The 20983-nt window shown below is 44.8% G+C and overlaps 1 protein-coding gene across 1 annotated transcript in view; it reads left to right on the top strand.

Moving 5' to 3' along the window:
• Adtrp (androgen dependent TFPI regulating protein) overlaps window positions 1-18260 on the top strand; it is a 155383-nt gene extending 137123 nt beyond the window's left edge. Inside the window, exons 6-7 of the mRNA XM_071613980.1 lie at window positions 10349-10500; window positions 18014-18260. Coding sequence (XP_071470081.1) covers window positions 10349-10500; window positions 18014-18048 — 187 coding nt within the window. The 3' untranslated portion in view covers window positions 18049-18260. The remainder of the gene's footprint in view (window positions 1-10348; window positions 10501-18013) is intronic.
• The last annotated feature ends 2723 nt before the right edge of the window (window positions 18261-20983 follow it).

Raw genomic sequence — 20983 nt, 5'->3', positions numbered from 1 at the left:
CATAAGCTCTTCTCACCTGGAGAACCTCTCAGTCCCTGTACAGGGGGTGAGTTCATCCAGTGCAGTTCTGTCAGGGATGGAAGCTTCGAGAGCAGAAGCAGGAGAAAGAGGGGGAGAGCCTATGCCCCAAAACGCGGGTTCCAACAGCGCCTACCTGGTGGATTTCCGCAGACTTTGCTTTAGAGCAAATAAGCTTGGCAGTCATAACTCAGGTGCTGGTTTCTCCCTAACGTTCCTGTCCACTTTCCATGGCTCTTTTCCAGGGATGCCCAAAGTCTTTCTTGCTCTTTCATCTTAACAAAAACACTTGCTAAGGAAATCTACCTCCAGACCCCAGTGTTTTGACTGCTTTTCAGCCTTGGGAGCCTTTGCATTTTAACAAAGGACATTTTTAGAGAGCAGGGCTTAGGCTGAGGACCAGCACTGTGTTCATGGATTCTGCAGAGAAAAACTTGTGTGATCCATAGCAATGTCTCACCATAGAATAAGACTGGACTGTGGTAGGGTACATGCCTTATTGTTGTTATATGTGACTTAACACCATGGGATAAATTCTTCAATATAGAGGGGACCTGGATTGAGGTTAGAGTATATGCACATAAAGATATTTCTCTCTATTTCATGTGCTGAAGATAATGAGAGTGGAAAGCATCCGTTTGTACATTCTATCTTTTGTAGACTTCAATTTTTTTTTTGACCAAGTGCAATTTTTGGAGTTTTAAGTTAAGCACCTTTAGCACACTACCTTTTTCTACCTAAGGATTTGAAAGTTGATCATCGACTCACAGATCCAACCTTGATTTTCTTTTCCTCTTGGAGGCCTGAAGAGCACTTATTGTAGTGGCCATAATGATGAAAAGCAGTGCCCAGGGAGTCTTGGCTTGTCAGTACCTGGGCACAAGTTCCTATGATGCAGAGGATCAGGGGTTTGGGGAAGAAGATGCAATGGGGGAATGGGGTGGGAGCACCTCCAATGTCCATTCAGCTATTTGTCCATGTTGTGCTGATGCCAAGGATGTGACCAGATACAGGTGGTCTGCTGTGTTTAGGGACTGTCTCGGGAAGAGGAGTGTGAACAGACAGTTGGAAGGCAGAGTGGTAAGACCGCACCAGCCCTGGGTGCACAGGTATGCTCAGGAATGGTTTTCTAAAGGGAACGGTTTTTCTAACTGAGACTAAAGAGGGAGTAGGAATAAGTCATAAGAGACATGGAAAGACCTTCAGACAGAGGGAAGAACAGCTCCGTAGGGCCAGGGAATCAGGGGGTGCAGCTGAATTGGGGGACAGGGCAAAGCTAGGTCATGAGTCACAACAGTGGATTTGGACTTTTAAACTATTAAGAAGAGAAGTTAAATGTTGTGGTTTACATAAGAAAAAATAGATGATTCTGGCTGAAGTGTGGAAATTAGACTGAAGAGGAATAAAGTGGATACGATGTTGGCGTTTGTGGAACTGCAGGGGGGCTGATGGTAGTAACAGATGACAATATTGACCAACCACAAATAAAAGCAGAGTGTGTGAATGGCAGCGGGTGACTTAGAGATCTCCTGGCGTTGTGGTTTGGATATGAGGTGTCCCTTAAAAGCTCCTGTGTTAATGCAGAAGTGTTCAGAGGTAAGATGATCGGACAGAGAGTGGTACCCTAAAGAGTCCATCTCAGTTTTAGTGGACTGACTGGGTGATAACTGTACAAAGCTGGGGCATGGCTGGAGGGAGTGGGTCCCTGGGAGCATACCCTGGAAGGGTACATCTTCGCCGTGGTCCCCTTCTCTCCCCTCTGCTTCCTGGCTACCATGAAGGAAGCAGCCTTCCTCCATCTCTCCTGCCACCATGATGTTCTGCCTCACTCTGGGCCCAGAGCAATGGACTCAGCCAAGTATGGGCTCAACCTCTGGAACCATGAACCAAAATAACTTTCCTTCCTCTAAGTTATTCTTGTCCCGTATTTTGGTCACAGAAATGTAAATCTGACTAAATGCACTTGACATTGAAAAATTGGAGCTCCAAGGTCATACGGCAGAGGTGGGGGGACGCGCAAAACTGGGATCTGGGTCAACGTAAACCGAGGTCTCCAATCTCCAGACTCAGTTCTCTACCCACTGCATTCCCAGGGCCAGGCACTTGTTCAGCTCCCAGCATGTGCAAAACCACCCAGCTAAGTGCTGGTGGCTGGGCAGCCAGAACAGACTCTGCAGCCTAAAAACCATTCTTGATGCTTTTGTTCCCAGTTCTGTGCTTGGAGGGACACTAAAGTAATAGTAATGGAGCCAGCGATTGGAGGGTGGAGCCCTGGGGCCAGCAGGGTGGGCCCTGCTGCTGGGAAGCTGGGATGATTTGGTCCTTGCTATTGATGAGAAGTACTAAATCAGCACTTGGTACATCCTGCTCCATTTTTGCTAGAATAAATCAAATCAGCTTATTTGAGGTCATTTTATGCTGGTCCGTTGGGGGAAATTTCCCCATCTCTGTCCATTCTCTGGTTAGGGGACCTTCGACTCTTTTTTTGCCTGCCATCTCCACCCTTTCACATCTTGCAGGGGCCCATGGGCCCTCGTGGCCACAGACAACCATCAGCAAGTCCCCCACACCGTGGATACCCATGGAGACGCTGCTGGGCGGTGGCAATGGGCCAGCTGTCAGGTGTGCCGATTTGGATGGTCAAATGAGGGAAATGGTGGAGTAGGAATGAGGTAAAAACACGGGCTGTGGGCACAGGGAGCGTGAGAAACAGCCATGAGTCAGAGAAAAACTGCAGTAACTCTGAGCTGGAGAAGCATTTCACTGCTAAAACCATGTTACAATGACCTAAAAATAGCCCCGGAGACCGTGGGGACTGCCATCCAGATACTGCTTGCTTTTTGTTATTTTTCAGATTGCAAAATCGGAGGGCTGGCCCCGAAGTGGGAAAATAAAGCTTTGCAGAGTAGTAATGACTGCAAATCTTTCACTTCCTTTGGAAAGCATTAGTCACCTGTGAGGATGGGAGCTGTTCTCTCCTTCCTGCCCTCTCGCCCCAAAACACCTCACCTAGCGCCCTGTGAGGCAGTGGTGAGGAGCAGGGAAAATAGAAACATTCCTTCTGCTGGTTTTTATTTCTTCTTTGATTGAACAAATATTTCCTCTAACACAGCACCGGTCCTGCTGGGAAAAGCAGCCACACAAGCCAAGCCTCAGCCTGCGTGGGGTTTATACTTAATAAGTGGAAATGAGCTGTGCGTCCATGTTGTAAGAACATAAGCTGGAAAGTAATCAAATGTCATTAAAAAATACCAGGAGCCACAGGAACACGGAAGAGGAGGAAGAGGGGACATCTGGCTGAGAACTGTGGGAAGGACTAGCAGGATCCAAGCTACAACAAGTCAGAGAACGTGAAATCCAAGCACAATCCAAGGGCAAGAGGTTTCGGAACACGTGGAAGCAAGGGTCAGTACCTCTCTTCAGCTGGACCTGGGAGTAAATGAGACCAATAGGAAATAGCCCTGGGACTACCCACTCATGGGGGCTTATGGGTGCAAACCAGAGGAGATACGTGCACACATTCCTTAACTCATAATGGGCTTTGGTCCCAACAAACCCTTCATCAGTTGAAACTTTCCTAAGTGGAAAATTCATTGAATCCACCTGATCCACTGAACAGCACAGCTCAGCAGCCAGGACTCTGTGGAGGGCTGGTGTTCCCCTGCTGGTCATGTGACCCACTGGGAGCTGGAACTCACTGTCAGTGCCCAACATCAGAAGAGGACTGGACTGTGTCTCACTATCCTGGGAAAAGATCCTAATTCAGAATTCCAAGCACCGTTTCTACTGAGTGCCTATCATGTTCCCATTGCTGTGAAGTCAAAAGAGGGCTAAGTTGAGCTGGGTGCACTGGTGCATGCCTGCAATCCCAGCCACTGGGGAGGCTCACGGAAGAGGATCGCAAGTTCAAGGCCTGCCTCAGCACTGTGGTGAGGCCTTCAGCAACTTAGCAAGACTCTGTCTCTAAATAAAAAAATAAAAAGGGGTGGGGATATGGCTCAGTGGTTAAGTGTCCCTGGGTTCCATCCCAGTATCAAAAAAAAAAAAAAAAAAAAAAATTAAATGGAACCATGTATGCAGGCAGAGTTGGAGAGTTTATTGTTGCTGTTGTTTGTTTCTGTGGGTTGGGGGCAAGAGTGAGAAGTATTAATGACTTGAACAAAGCATTTTGCCTTCAAGAGTCTTGACAGTTGTGCTGAAAGTGGATTGGACTGACGAGATGGGAGCAACGTGAAGGAAAATCATACTGTGCAAGTGAACCTCAGCCAAGGTGTTATCTAGCTTAGTCCCAATGTCTTATTCTCCACCCAAGGTTATTTCCACTTCAGTGTACCCCACTTCTGAGAGTTTGGAGCACCCTTCGGCCTAGCTGGGTATAGTCCAAACCTTTAAGCACTCTATCCCTGAAGAGTTCCAGTAATCTGCTGAGGACCACTACATGTCCACGTTGTACTCCATACTGAATATTGCAGCCCATAGAAATGGCAGAGCGTAATTCCCAGCCCCTGAGCCCAACCCGTCCACCTAGCACTGCCTTAAGATTTGGCACGCCACTTCCTCTGGCCAAGGCTGCCATTCTTCACTTGCCCCTCTGCTGGTAGAAGCAATGCCACTGGCCACCACAATAGCCCTAGCTGGCCTGCAGGACACCATCCTCTGCTCTTGAAAGACAGGAACCTGCTGAGGTGTGTGTCTGCTAGTGTGTAAGGCATTACATACCCAGCACAAGTGTCCCTCGGATAGGCAGCTGAAACTCAGCCCTGGGGAGACGTTTGTGAAGTCACTTCCCAAAAGCAACTCCCGTGAGGCAGAAGATTCTTGTCTTCTATGCTCACTCGGGTGAGGTCTCCCTGCAAAGCTTCCTACACCCTTGAGTGCATCGATCCTTTTAATTTATGCCCCATTTACACATGCACACTTACACCTCCAAGAATACATACATTAACAATCACCAAAAACTGGCCTAAGGGAGTTCTAGACCAGCCTCTTGCCGTACCCAGCATCAGCAGTCCCTGCTTCCCCTATAAATATGTTATGGTAAACTTCCTTCCAGAGCTGCTGTTACCTTTCCTGAAATATGACCTTCATCAAGGTCATCATAGTTTATAACTTCCAATCTCAGTGGGAATTGGGATCCCAGTCTCACTTTCCAAAGAAGGACTCATCAGCTCTCATATAAATGAATATATAGAAATAAATACAAGGATGCCACACCAGCATCCTTATAATCAACATCTGGGGTCCAGCCAGGCTGGGATGCAAATTCAAGAGGGCCAGCGGTGGAGGGCCAGGAGGGGAAAATGTTACCTAGACTTCCCATCCTACCAGTCCAGACCTCCATTCCTGTCTTAGCACAGCATCTGTAACAGAAATTAGAAACAAGAACAGCCTCAAGAGGGTAAGAGCTGTACAGTCAGAAATAAGACACATACCTGAGTCACATAGTTGAGGGAACAGAGTGGGTTTATGGACTAATTGACACACAGCGAATGCAAAGGGGAAAATTAGGGATAATTGTAAGAATTTTCAGTGAATGAACTGGAAAGACAGCGTTTCCATGACTAGATGAAGATGAGTTGGGAAAGAATTAGTTTTGGGTGTAAGTAAAGAAGTAAGTTTGACATTCCATACCTAGGTCCTATCCCCAAAAATTATCCATTCAATTGGTTCAGGATATGTCCTGGGCATTGGAATTTTTAAAACTCCCAAGGCAATTATAACATTCAGGTGGGACTCCCTGCCTGCAGGAGCTCCAATCTGGAAATTCACAGTGGCCGACTTAAGAGAGATGGAGTTTGGGAGATTCAGGGAGTTGAACCCCCTGGTCAGATGAGATGACTGGGGAGACAAGGGAACAGGAGAGAAGCTATAAGCCAATCTGGGAGGTGCCCTCCTGTAAGGGACAGGAGGGACCAGAGGCCAGCCAAGGTAGCAGAGGATGATCAGATCATCAGGTGGTAGAAAACAAAGACTGGACAAGAACTCCATGGTCCCTAAGTAGAGAAGAAAGTTCTCAATGGAAGAGGTATGTCAGGGAGGGTTTAGGCAAGTGTTTTCAATCTCCATTCAGGGGTTGCTATTCCAACAACTCTTCTCATTCCTGATATTGTCAAAATCCAGGCAAACTATTTGTTTAATATTCTTGCTTTGAAGTTTCTCTTCTGTATTAGTCAGCTTTTCCTTACTATAATAAAATACCAGGTGCAGACTATTTTATGAAGAAAAGAGTTTTATTTAATTTAGAGTTTTGGAAGCTGAAATCTAAACAGTATGCACAGGTTTGGCCAAGGGCCCCCTTTGGCTGTATCACTTCATGGCAGGGACAAATATATACTTCTGTGTCTTTGTGTTCTCTTCCTCACCTTATTAAGCCACCACAATTCAATCATGGGGACTCTATCATAATGACCTAACCTAATCTAACCACTTCCCAAAAGTCTTGTCTCCAAACACCACAGTCAGATTAAATTTCCATTCCAAAGGATGAAAACTTAATACTGGAAGACTTTGGAGATTAATCTCTTGCATGAATTTGGGGGAACAAATTATAGCTTCTTTACTCTTTTTTTTGTGTGTGCTTTATTCTGCCAGAGTGAGAAAGACATGACATGAAGGTTAAAACTTCAAGAATGATATGCCAAAAGCCCACAGAACTTCCTTATCTCCTTATCTCTAACCACAGACTGCCACTACTTCCTTACTGATAAGAGAGGAGATCTGAATTCCATGGTCACCAAGTTGATGCTGTGAGATTCAGAATGAAGAAACTCTAATTTACTATATATATGTATATATTTTGTGGCCTTCCAGCCTGGCACCCAAAGATTCCTATGGCAGACAGTTCTAGAAGGACATAAAACGTTGTTCCATGACAACTGAGGGGCAGCACATTGGCCTCTTCAAAGTATTAATTCAGTGAAATCCAAACTTGGAAGGCTGGGGGGTTCAGTTCTCAAATTCCAGAGGCGACAGTGATGTGGTGGTTCGGGAAGTGGAGAGCTGACTACTGTTAACTGTGTGAGCCCCAACAGAACCACCCTGACAGCCATCACTCGCAGTAGGAAGAACTGGCTGGTCCTGGGTCCTTGGAAACAGATGGGCGTGGTGGAAACACATCCCTGTCCAATGCAGAGCTCCAACCAGCAATAAGGGTAAGCTCCATGGTGGGGAGCCGGTGCCATAAGCCCCCACCTGAATGGAGGTTGGAGTAAGGCTCTCCAGGAGATCTTTCTAGAGAAGTGGGTTTTCAAGATGAGATTTGAAGTGCAAGGCTGAGCCTGGCAAAGAGCAAGGAGACGTGTGTCCAGGAGACGAACTACGGGACACATGAGGGCCAGGTTCCCTTCTCTCTTGGACAGCATGGCTCTCCCCACTCCTGCCCCCTGCTGAGGGCCCTTCCTCAAGTTCCTCTCCCTCCTCCCCAGTTCCATTTCCATGACCTTCCTTCTCAGCCAACCCACCCTCAGCCCTGCTCTGTGAGAACTCTCAATTCATTCGTTACCTTTGGAATTTTCCTTTTCGAGTCTTATGCTGAAGGAAACCGAAATTGAGGTAAACAGAGCTTCCCAGGCCTCTGGGGGGATGTCTTTGTTTGTAGACTCTCTTATATAAGTGTGCACGTGAATCGGGAAGCCCTGATCTCAGGTATATAAAATAAACCGACTGAACAAATGAATACGATGTGTTTGGAGTGTTTTCACATCTGCTTGCTGAAGCCCTCTTGACTTGGGGATATTTCTTTTCTGCCTCTGGCATGTTCTCCGCCCTGCTGTGGGAAGCGGCCATGCAGGCAGGAAGCCCTGTGGCTAGCCTTCCACAACGCCTCCCTCGGACGGCCAGCTTCAAGGCTTCCAATAATAGTAATAATGGCAAGAACTATTCTTGTTGTAGTCATCTCATTATCTATCATTCTGGGAGGAGCATCAAAATAGGATTGGGAAAACAAAGTGATATAAACAGGACCAGAACCAGGGACCATGTATCAGACCTACACTTGTACAGCCCAAAGACCGACATCTCCTTTAATTTTTAAAATTGTGATAAAATACACATAGCATAATATTCACCACTTTAACCACTTTGAAGTATACGGGTCAGTGGCTTTCCATCACCACCATCCATCCAGGACTTTTTTTTTTCTTCCCAAGCTGAAACTCTGAACCGTTTTTACAACAGTCCCAATGCCTCGTGATCACCATTCCACCCTCTGTCTCTGTTGCTTCTTCATATAACTGGAATTATACAGCAGGTGACCTTTGTGATTGGCTTATTTCACTTAGCATAATGTCCTCAAGGTTCACCCATGTTGTAGCATAAGTTTGAGTTCTTTCTGTTTTAATGGGTGCATGGATGCCACATTTTAATTATCCATCCATCCACCAATGGATACATGAGATGGTTCCACCTTTTGGCTACCGTGAATAATGCTGCTAATGAATGCACACGTATTTCTTTGAATCCCTCCCTTGGGTATATACGCAGAGGTGAAATTACAAGATCATATGATTATTCTAGTTTAATTTTTTGAGGAATGGACATCTAGTATTCCTTAGCAGGTGCGCCATTTTATGTTCTCACCCACAATGCAGAAGGATCCAATTTCTCTCCATCCTCACTACTGATTGTGTGTGTTTTTTTTTAATACTGACTATCCTAATGCAGGTAAGTGAGGTGGCATCTTGTGGTTTTGATTTAGTGATCAAAATTTATTAGTGATGTTGGCCATCACTCCATGGGTTTGCTAGCCATTTGTATGTCTCCTCTGCAGAAGTCTATCAAGTCCTTCATCTGTTTTCAACTGGGCTGTTTTAGTTTTTTTGTTGAGTTATATGACTTATTTATATATTCTGAACATTAGCCCCTTATTAGATATATGATTTGCAAACATTATTTCCCTTCCCACGGGTACCCTTTACATGCGTTGATGTGTCTTTTGATGCACAAAGATGAGTCCTGAGTTTTACACCCCAACTGCCTCCTTGTCTTCACTCTACTCCTGGACCTGAATGAATGTTAGCCCTAGTCTCTTTCATGAGACATTTAACAAAGAATTTGAAATGACAGAGATCACACTTGAATTTCTGCAGTTTTAATTAACCTCAAAACTTCATTTTCCTCTCTTAACTCTTTTGATAACCCAGGACAGTCACACTTGAGTGCTGATTCTGAAGCAGAACCTGGCTTATCTCAATGGTTATAAGAGATCAGCCGACTCAAAGAAAAGTTGCTGAGAAGATTCTCATGGTGCCACCCCTCCCCTCTGTGGAGACAGAAGCTGGGAACTCTTGTCAATGATTACAGTGGGTCAGGCACTGTTCTAGGTAGCTTCCTTAGAACACACGTATGCAGTTAACATGTGTTACCTTCCTTCTTCTTACAAGAGCCTCATAAGGTGTGTGATGCTCAGGTCTCCCACTTTACACAGAAAGGTTGAATAAACTACTGCAGGTAACATAGCTAATAGATGGCAGAGTTGGGATTTGAATCACAGAATCCTGGTTCCAGATTCTGTACTCTTAACCAATTACAAACTGTGGCTGATGCGACGTCTTCCTCATATTTAATTTTTAAAGTTATTTTAGACTTTGGCATCTTCCAGTGAAGCATCTTGGTTTCCAGCAAACCACATTTTTAGGCTTTGCTTAGATATCACGGCTTCTCTCCTAGCATTTCTTTTCCTTCTCTTGGCTTTCGGAAATGACTTACAGTCAATCTCACAGGAGCAAGATCTGGGCCTTCCTGTAAATCCATCCATTCCTACTTAGCACTCTGTCCATAATTATATCCTTGAGCTAAAATTAGAGCCAACAATTAAACCCAGACATACTGCATCAGGGCAATAAAGCTCCATCTCTCCATCTCTGTTCCTCCTAGTCCTAAAGGATTTGGAGAGCTCATGGGAAGCTCTTTCTTACTCTTAGGTACTAAAACAAAAACAAAAAAATCCTTCACTTCTTTGGCTCGAGCCAGCAAATGACGCCATCTTGGCAGGTCCCTGGTCTCAGCAAACCTTCAGTCTCAGGGGAGGAATAATTTATTCACAGATTCACAAACTCTCCTTCACTAATGATTTGTTTCCCTTATTCTTTCACCAAGATTTGATTTTAATGGATTAGGAAGGAAAGGCCCCACTCACCCCATGAAATAAGATGTCTTTCTTGTTAAATAAAGTTAATTTACCAAGAGAAGACTCACACTTCTAGAGAGCTGTGGGAATCTGTGGACAGACACTCCTCGTACTTGCTTTTGTCTAGTTCTCCACTGACGGTGGGGAGAAAGTGGCTAGTCTGTCTGTCTTTTCCTAATGGTTGTCACTTGCTGCTTTCTACAGGGTCCTGTGGATCTACTCCGAGACTGGCCAGTGGGTGTACCCTGTGCTTGGAAAACTCAGCCCGCTGGGCCTCACGGTCTTCTTCTCCTCCAGCTACTTCCTGAGTGTCAGCATCTACCTGTTTGGCGAAAAGATCAACCGCTGGAAATGGGGTCAGTGTATTTCTCTCTTGTGTACAAAGATATTTCTTTCTTACCCTTTCCTCCACTCTTTCTGGAAATGGAAGGAAAAACTACTCCAACCCAGAAGGCAGTGGTGTTGGAGGATGTTTAGCCAAAGGACTGGGAGAAGTCCTACCAAAGTAGGCCAAGGCATGGCCTGGGACAAGCTGGCATTCCCAAAGGACTCCATCAAATCATCTCCCCTCCTCCCCAGACGACATCTTATTTAACTTGAAAGGTACATCTTATTTAGAAAGCTCAGGACTCAGAGAACAAGATAATATTGTTCTAGAAATGAAAAAAAAAAATGGTAGCAGAGTCTCCTACTACCTAAGCCAGGAGGACAAAAGCTGTTACAAGGACAAGGACAAAGACAAGATTTCCTTTTTGAAGGAAATGAGCTCAGGTGACCCTCTTAGCTAGTCCAATCTCAGCAGTGCATTCCCAGATGAGTTTTTATCCCTCTTTTATTAGGTTGCTTCTCAAGCTTAAAAAAGCATTTACTAAATAGAATCACAGGCTCTACTTGACATTGGGATTCTCATTTAGACAGGGTCCTGGGCGGTGGGAATATGTGAGCAAGCCAAGCTTTCTAATCCCAGGCAGGTAGAACCAGATAGGTTCTTCATAGAATAATCCTCAGTTAATTTTGGAAGGGAAGATTTTATTCTCTTTGTTTCCCCCCCTCTCTGCACCTCACCTCTAGAACATGCTTTTGCTGGAAAAGTAACCACAGGTACTAGAAAGTCAGGTTGTAAAATATGACTTTTGTCTCCTACTCAAGGAGATGTCCAGGAACTGCCCTCCTTGTGTATTTTAAAGAAGGCAGAGAGTTAGCTGCAGTCCCCCATACCACTAGCTCAACGGCCATTCTCTTCCACCCAAATAGAGATGGCATCTTCTGCCTCTGCCTGAATAGGTGTGACCCCTAAGCTGGTGTGTGCAAAATGTCCCCAGTTTAGAAGGCTTGGCACCACAGTGTGTATTTCTGAGTACAGGCTGAGATCCTGGAGAAATAAGCTAGTAACTTGGACTTACGATGTGTTTTCTACTCTTGGAGTATTTGGTTGAGAAGATCTAAGGCAATGTCCTATATGAAAGCAAACACTTAAAAATAAAATACTAAAAATTATAATTCCCGAAGCAAGATTCCAAATTGTAGAAAATTATCCAGAAAAAAAAGATATCTTGACATTTCAAATGCATTGACAGCTAATTCTGACTATTTGTGGCTCTTTGGAGTTCTGAGTAAAGATGTTCTAATGCCCTCCACAAATCTATACTTAAAAAAGAAAGAAAGAAAAATTCCATTTGAAATTTGGCAGATGTAAGAAGTGCAGGAAAAAAAAATGGGAATACTTAGAGAACAACAACTTTTTCAATCAATTGTATTGAGTTCAATAATGATTAGTTTTTAAATTATTACCCCACAATGAATTTTAAACATCCATTGAATTAAAAATAAAATTTCACTATTATTTATTATTCTTGAAATCACTACTTTCAACACAAAGCTCTTCTTTTTTTTTCTTAAATTTTTTTTTAGTTGTAGATGGACACAATGTCTTTAATTTTTTATTTTTATGTGGTGCTGAGGATTGAACCCAGAGCCCCACACATGCGAGGCAGGCGCTCTACCACCAAGCTACGGCCCCAGCCCCACAAAGCTCTTCCTAGCATGCCCTATTGTTTAGGTGCTATATTCCAATTTTCCACTACAAATAAGCCAATATAGGGACCCTCACATGCTTGTGTAAATGCAGATGGTCACGTGAATGATAGGACTGTAGTCTCTTCTCTTTTGATATGTTTATCTCCTTATGAAAATAGTGGATGGCTAGGCATGTAATCCCAGTGACTCTGGAGGCTGGAGCAGGAGGATCACAAGTTCAAGGCCAGCCGTGGCAACTTAGTGAGACCCTGCTTTAGAATAAAAAGGGCTGGGAACTGAACTCAGTGGTAGAGAATCTCTGGGTTCAACCCCCTCCCCCATCCTGCAAAAAATTAAAAAATAAATAAATAAACTTAAAAAGAAGAGGAGAATGAGTGAAATGTGTTAAATACCAAACAGATCTTTATTAATTGCAAATAATTAAATAACAGTTAAAAGAGAAACCGAACCCCTCAAAATTGCAATGGCAGCGAATGCTTTTAAATTGCTAAAAACCAAGTAGAGTGGTCTGTTGATCCATGTCGACCCAAAGATCAACCCCCTGTCCTCCTCTGCCCACCACACTTTAATCCCCCAATTTACAGAAGCAAGGCCAGCCCCTAGAACGTGCGACACACCAGGTTCTCCGGGACCCAGTCCCCGTCTCGTGTTTTCTCACTTTCTTCTTAATTTGGGCCCCGGCAGCATCAGTTTACTTATTTTACTTCCCTGTTGTTGCTCCTGCCCTCCGTGCGCTTCTTTCTCATACCCCCAGTCTTTTCCCAGGTCTCACCTCCTCATTCACTTCAGGTCACCTCTTCCGGGAAGCCTTCCCTGCTCTGCCCAGGCTGGACCTGACGTCCTTCCCAAATGCTCCATGGCTCCCCTGTACCTCCCAATGCCAGACTTACATTGTACTGCTACTGTTTTGTGTTCTTGTTTGTTTGTTTGTTAGTTTTAACCTCTGCCTTGGGGTTTTGTTTTTACATGGTCCTTGGGTTTCTGAAGGATGAGGAGCTTGTGTTGTCCATACCGTAAGCTTTCCCAGTCACGCATCAGAGCGGTGTGGGATATCCGAGGCCCTCCTCTCCAGGCCTGAAGTGGGGCGTTTTGCAGAGGTGTTCCAGCGACAGCAGACAAGGAGTGACTCCACTAGTTGTAGGTGAGGGCTCTGGACCAGGAGGCTCAGGGGTATGGGAGGTGGTGATATGGGCTTCCGCTTGCAGAGCTGCTGAAGAAGAGATGCAGGTGAGGGCAGGCAATGCAGTCCAAGGGAGACCCTGGAAAAGGGGATGGAGAGAGCCGGGGTGTGTCCCTCACCTGGCCTCAGACCCACCTAAGGGAACGCACTTCAACTCTTCCAAGGCAGGCGGACATCTCGGCAGGGTGGCCAAGAGGCCCGTTTGTCTGGGATGGTCCTAGTACCACCGGCTGTGCCAGTGTCCTTACTGACATCTGGATTGTCATAGGCCCAACGATCCGTCATCTGGTTCCCTTGACTGTGAGTCCCTCTCCACATCTCCTGTTCTGGATTTATGACAACAGAGAGGTGGTCACCTTGTCTGTCCAAATCCAAACTGAAATCCTCTGCTCTCATCCTTCTGCAGTCGGAGCTCTTTGGTGAGAGCAGCAAGTCACAGAAGACCCTCTGTGAGACAGTGGGGGGCAGCGGCTGGGAGATAAGCTCTGGGGTCGGGCTGCCTGGGTTCCACGTTAGCCCTGTCACCAAGAGTCTAGGCAAGGCACTCAAAGTGTTGGGTGCCAATTTTCTCCTTTCACAATTGAGATAACACTTACACCCTTCTTCTAAGATCCCGGAGGTCCTTAGATGACTGTCTGAGTATCAAAAGACTTGCCTACAAGCAAGAGTTGTCCCCATTGCTGTTGGTCTCAATCTCCCCACCAAAATCACCATCTTTCTCCTCTGTGGGGTATTCCCACCTTTCCCCTCCACTTTATGCATAAATTACCAGTTTCCCAGCTGAAGGTGATTTAAAGTAACGATCACTAATTACCTGCAAATGGATAGAGATGGTGCATGGATTCAAGAACTTAGTGTGAAAGGGGTCATGCCGATTGAAGCTAGAATTCATTGGAATCTCTTTCTCTGAAATTCTGAGAGTGTGTGACCTGGCTAGGTGCCACCAACCTGCATCAAGTGGTCAAGGATACCAGGCAAACTATCAGCTGTGACCAGTTAAATGTGCCAGGTATCTCTGTGACAGTAGTTCTCGACCTTAGCCTCACATCATAGAAACACTAAAGCTGTCTTAAAAATATTAAGTCTCAAGTCCACTTCAGACCAATTACGTCCACATCTCCGGAGATATGGGGATTTAACAGGGGTGTTATTTAAAGCTTCTCAGTTATTTTAATTTGCAGTCAGGGTCAAGAGTCACTGTTACGAAGCAGTGTTTCTCAAACCAGTATGTGTCTCTGTTTAGTGTTAAAACGAAGATCTTGGAAAATCTGGAGATCTTTACAGAATAGGTTCTCATTCAGTAGACCTTGGATACAGATGGGATTCTGCCCTTTGAAAGCGTGTCCCAGAGAGACCATTGCTGGTCTGAGGATAAGTCTCTATAAAACTAGGACCCTGGAGGCCTCCCAAGGGAGATAATTATGTCAGGGCCACAGTTGCTAAACATCTGCTCAACTCCTCCCCACTCGTTTATAATGTCAGTGGGTAAGTGGGAAGAGAGCAAGAAGGACAGTTACAAGAAAATGATACCAAGAATTCAATGGAAACTTGGCAAGCGTATGAAGTCTTCCCAGGGCCCACAGTAGCAGAGTCTGGCCCTGAGAGCCAGGGATACAAATGCTATTTGCACTGGAGTCATTATTAAAATAACCCACCCACCAAGAAAGATTCCAGTTCTGCTTTTACAGCATGGAATTGATTTCAAACAATGATAGAAAACAATGGAACAGACAGGGGAAGCGGCGGTCCTGGCAGATCACTGTGAGATTGGCCTACACTGTCTGATTGTCCTGGCAGATCACTGTGAGATTGGCCTACACTGTCTGACCATCTAGATGGGCCCCAGGCAGATTCTCCTCCCACCTGACCCAGGCAAGGGCCACACCCCCTCTTCCTATATCCTTAGGGCCACTAGCCAGGGATCAAACTATCCTTTGTCAGGTCCCAAGACCATGGATGCTTTTTCTCCTAAGGACAATCATAAATTGATACACTGAAAATCAGTCTAGCCAAGTGACTTCATGATGGTACTGGAAAAGAATTATGTTAGGATTTTCCTAAAAACATAATAAAACAACAATAAAATAAAACAACAAAAACTTACCTTCAGAAGCTTTTGTATTTATAGATTCATAGTTGTAAATCTTTGAGAACACTGTTTTATTTATCCTGTGTTCTGCCTATTGAGTAATACAGTATAATTATACATGGTACCTATATCAATGTTGATTAAAACATGGTTTCTTGGACACACCAATAGATGAACATTGAATCTTTGGCCTAAAATCTCTCTAGCCCTTGGCACATCTGATGGAGGGTAAAGAAAGAACTATAAAGTAGGGGATGGATCTAATCCATCGCCTCCAACTAGCAGACTTTTTACTGGGAAAAAATTCTCTTCAATCAAGAAATGTTATAACAAATAATATTATTTCCCAGAGATTGAAACCCATTTTATAAACTCTGTTTTACTTAGATACATGACCTATTACTAAGTAAACAGTTCCCATGTACCATAGAAACAGAGAGATAAATTCAGATGACTTAAGAAATTTAGAAACTGCTCAGCTCTGTGAGAATTCAAAACTAAGGACCCACTCCATACCAACCCTGTTTGAAGCAAAAAGAAAAACAAATTTCTGAGGTATTCATACATGTTAAATCTCTACATAATAAAATTATTGTTGAAGCTCAACACAAAAGACTGGGGATGGTGCCTTTCTAGCGTATTAGTGATATTAGTTAGATTTTCATTTCTGTAATGAAGTACCTGAAGCAGCTAACTTTACAAAGAGAAAAGGTTTATTTATAATATAGCTGTGGAGGCTCCAGGTCCAAGCTGGGTGGCCCCATTGGTTTGGTCTCTGATGGGGGAAGCAAGTGGCAGTGCATCACGATGGGTGTACGTAAAGGAGTATTCATGAGGTTATAGCTCAAACCAGGAAAGGAGAGAAGGCCAAGTGGGGCCAAGCTAAGGCTCTTAGAGCTACTACCTCTGAGTCCCATGAGAACTGCTTCCTGAGGGCAAGCCCCCAATGAACTAAGTTCTCCCACTAGACCCCATCTCCAGAAGATACCGCCACCTCCCAACATCACCACAGTGGGGACGAAGGCTTTAATCACAATAGGCCACCACATCCATCCACAGCAGTGGGTAGACGGGAATCTCCTGGTGTTCCACCAAACTGCTTGGTTTTGGTTAGAGGAGACTCTGATCTACCAGAAGGAGTGTCCTTCTCTCCTCTTCTGTCAGAACTTCACACCTTCTTGTTCTGCTGTGTTTCCTAAATGGAGGGATCTCCAGCCCCTGGCACCTGGACTTTAAGCAGGAAGGTCATGATCCCAGTTAGCCTCAGGGGCTTGGGTTACCAAACAGCATGATCAAGAAAGTGACTGCTGAGGGAAGTTCATCTTGACCAAGCTCTTGAACGGGAGGGTATAGAGCTGCTACTCAGTTTACAAATGACTCCTTAAAGGCCCAAAGTAGGCACTGCAGAAAAGAGAAGGTGCTATGATTACAGTTAGTGTGTAACCTAGGCAGGACCTAATTGGGTGGGAGTTTCACATCAAGATGAAAATAAGTGGAAACATAAATAAGAAGTATGTTTACCCTGCAAAACTAAATAAACGCTGGGACACTGTCGGGGTGGCTGGATTGGCGAGGAACAGAACACAAGGGAGAGTTCTGGCCTCCAACCCTTGTTGAGAGGGATGAAAACAAGAGTGGTCCTAAGACTGAGTGATCAGGAGATGGCAGTTCTAGAAAATCAGAGTGCCTAAAGAGGCCACAAGTAGGTCTTTATGTCACCAATCACTGAAGCCTCTGAGGAAGGGGAGTTCCAACAAAATAAAATGAACAGAAGATATTCAATGTTTCCTATCAGAGATAAAACTGGTGAAAGTGGAGGGTCTGAATGGTAAACTTGGCCTAGAATCAGGAGCATGAGATTGCTATGGTAAAACCAAACCAAACTCCAGGGGATCTAATTTCCAGAATGAAGGATAAGACACCACGTTGAGAAAAGTTTTCAAAGTAGGATTGAAAGTATTTGGCAAATGGCAGGAAAGATAATGAGCTAATATAATCTTACCAATTTCAAAGCTGATGCAAAGATTCATGACCAATCAATATGGAGGTACTAACTGATTGATTGAATGGATGTCATTCTAGAAACTGAATGCTATGCTTTCAGTAGAAGAAGGTCCCTCACTGTGCTTACAAAATCAAAAAACAAAAAAAAGAGAAGAATCCATCTGTCAGTACTTTTCTACCTGGGTTGATATAATTTGATTTGGTGAGAGGTGGTAGAATTGACCCCAGTTAGGTGGAGACTCACCCTTCTTCCATCTCCTCTCTAATTGGACGTGGTCCCTTCCTTTCCATCTCTGAGGTCTCAGCATTTGCCCTTGCACATGTGAACAGCCTGCACTCACCAAAAGCAGCAGTGACCACTGCCTCAGACACAGAGCTACCAACAGCAGTAGCACCATCAAAGGAGGGGGGCAGTTGGCTTCCTGCCCTGGCAGTTGTGGGCTGTTTTTCAGAACTTGACTTCCCACTGCTGCCCCATCAGGCTGGATCTCTACCCTCATGAGAATCCCTCTTAGGGAAACCCCAAAGCCTGAGGTGTGTCTATGTTCTGTTTGTTCAGGTCACATGATGCAGCCGTGGATGAAGAGGAAGTGACTACGTGCCAGGTTCCAAGGACCGAGGAGGAAGAAAACATGAGAGATTTTTTCTCTCATATTATCATTATTATTATTTATTATGATTATTTCTGTGGGGGAGGTGATGGAATAACATAGGAAGGTGGACAGGACAGAGGCTGATGTTCAAATGTAGTAAGAAGGTTATGAAGATAGCTTAACTGGAGGATTCTTGGTCCTTTGAAAGTTTATACGTGCCCCAAACAACTCCTTGCCATCTAAGAATTTGTTACCTGTGTCTGACCTCCACAGAGGATGATGGTTTCTGGGTCAAAATTTGGCCAAAGACCAAAGAATCTCACATACAATTGGTGTTAAAGAATACGTAGAGAAGGGGAGAGGAACTTAGGGTCCTCCAAACTCTTCACTTTCCAAAGGAGGACAATGAGGACTCAGAAGAGAAGTTACCTGTGTCAAAGTATCTAAATGAAGATAATGGCTCTGTCTCCCAGATCTCCTAACCTCTGGTTCTGGGCCATTTTCCAGTAATTCCTTTTTCTCTAAAAAATAAGTATTTTAGTAAGGTAGTTATGTTTGTGGATTTCTCTCTCTCTCTCTCTCTCTCTCTCTCTCTCTCTCTCTCTCTCTTCTTCTTGATTTAGAAATGTAGGGAGGTGGTTGCCCCAAAAGTTCTGTCTACCTGGTATCATAGCAAATTAGTTGGGACAATGAGAAAATAAGTTATAAACTATTTGGAAATTGGTCCTTTTTGGAAATAAACATTTGGGACAGGAATGAACTGTGAGCATAATGACATTATCAAAATCTCTTCCATTCAAATATTGTTTAATTTGTCAAATAAATGTTGTGCTTTATGCTTAGGGAGTAATACAATAATGAGGTCTTTTGAGATGCCTGTGGTAAAAAGTACTTTGTTGATTGTAAGGTGATTAACAAGGATTTCTGAACCCTGATTTAATTTTCCAAGTGGTTTTATTCTAGGCCTTTATTTATAGACATATTTTAAAAAAGAACACAAATGGCCAATGTCCACTGGTAGGTAACCATGATTGAGCCTTCTAGTGTGTGTCGGGGCTCATAGGGTCGGGATATGGACTGCAGAGTATGGCCAGGGCAGAGCTGGGGAGAGAGGTACACAGCCCCTTGGTCCTCAAGAGCCTGTCTTCAGCACACTCTGGGTTCAGAGCAGGAAAAAGACAGGATGATCTGACAGTCTATAGGAGAAAGTTGGTAAAAATGGACACCATAAACAGTCTTCCTTTTAGAGAAGAGAGAAAAACATTCCAACAGGGCATGCATCCCCAGGAAAGACGCGGGCAGGCATCAGGACACCTGTCCAATCCCCACTTCTCTTCTCCTTGCTCATAAACATGAACTTTGGGTCTTTTGGGGATAGAGCTGGGGACAGCACCTCTTCCCACACCTGCTGCTGCCTCTTAACTGCTCTGAGACCTGGTCTCAGCAGGCCCCATAAGCAGTTGCCACAGTGGAAATACCCCCACCATAATGCCTGCTGGGGATCACCCAAACTTTCCACACCCAGAGATGACTCGGGTGCATACTTCTCGGTCATGGTAAGCTCTTGGCTGAGATGGGGCTGCAGATTTCTATTTGTGGCTTTGCTATCCCAGGACCAAATTAAACCCTGGTTGCAGTATGACTGGTCACTGTGCAAGTACATCTATTCCCACAGCAGAGATCTCCGAGCCACTTCCCACTGAGCACGTACACGACCGGCACACAAGAGCTTCCGTGGGCCAGCTGTAGCTTGAGAAAAGATGAGCAGTGACCCACCTGTAATGAACACGGACTAAACACGTGTTAAAAGATATACAGTATTTGCTGCCTGTGCAGGACTGGGTTAAGTCCCTTGTAATTACAAAATGACAATAATAGAAACCAAACCATGATACCAGCAAGATTTATAGTGTCATGAAATTTACAATCCCCCTCATTCATTTTAGCCTCGCAAAATTGTGTAAGTAGAAAACATGTCCTTATTTTGTAAGTAGAAAACATGTCCTTTACAATGAGTAAATGAAGCTTCAAGTGGTGGTAAATGTTTAACAACCAACTCTCGGCGGGGGAGGTGGGCAAAAGAGTTGTAAAATCCTGATTTATAGAGTTTGCCCATTTCCATGACGTAGACATGGACACCATGTTTGTCCCTCTACGGGGGCCTTTTTCAAGCTACCAACATGGGACCACAGGCAGAATTGGGAAGAGATGTGACCAGTCCCTGGGTCCTCAATAGCTTGTCTCCAACACACATCTGGGTTCAGAGCAGGGTAATGACAGAACCAAGTTTACAAGGATATTTGATTTTGCAGCCTGTCTTTCTAACGTTATTACAGAGCAAAGCAGTAACTGGTCATCTGAAGGACTTTATTAAAAATAACAATGCATTCACATCTTGCACAGAGAAGGTGGTCAGGGGCCCCCCAGTGGTCGGAAACTCTCCCCCGCCCAGACACCAGGAGTAGCAGCAGCGGCACCACCCCCAAGGACTGGCTCAGGCTTGTGCCTCTGTTTTCTGGTGGCTTGCTCTCATGTGAAACCGATTTTGAATTTGGGTAGAAGACCTCATCCACCTCTTCCTCCCCGCGAGGGCCATACATTTCCTGAGCTATTTTGAGCTCTGCACCTACATGCTAGCAGTATTTGTCATAACAGGAAGCCAGTTTCATATACTGTAATCCCCAAACATGTTGCACCCGCACCCAGGGAGCGTGAGGGGGGCCAGGAGGGTGGTGCGACTAGGCCAGGCCTCCCCCAAGGCCCCAGGCGGTGCCCTGAGCCACCCCAGGGCTGAGTGCCCTGTCTTCCCTCCCAGGCCCAGAAACCTGACTCCAACCCCAGTCTTGTTTTCCTTTCTCATGGCTTTTTTTTTTTTTTTTTTTTAATAAAGCATTTGAGTAGGCAGCAAAGCCAGTCAGAACTGTTTATTTATAGCT

Source organism: Marmota flaviventris, chromosome 6 (assembly GCF_047511675.1).
Source record: "Marmota flaviventris isolate mMarFla1 chromosome 6, mMarFla1.hap1, whole genome shotgun sequence".
In the NCBI taxonomy this organism is placed as follows: Eukaryota; Metazoa; Chordata; class Mammalia; order Rodentia; family Sciuridae; genus Marmota; species Marmota flaviventris.
This window is presented reverse-complemented; position numbering and strand designations above follow the sequence as displayed.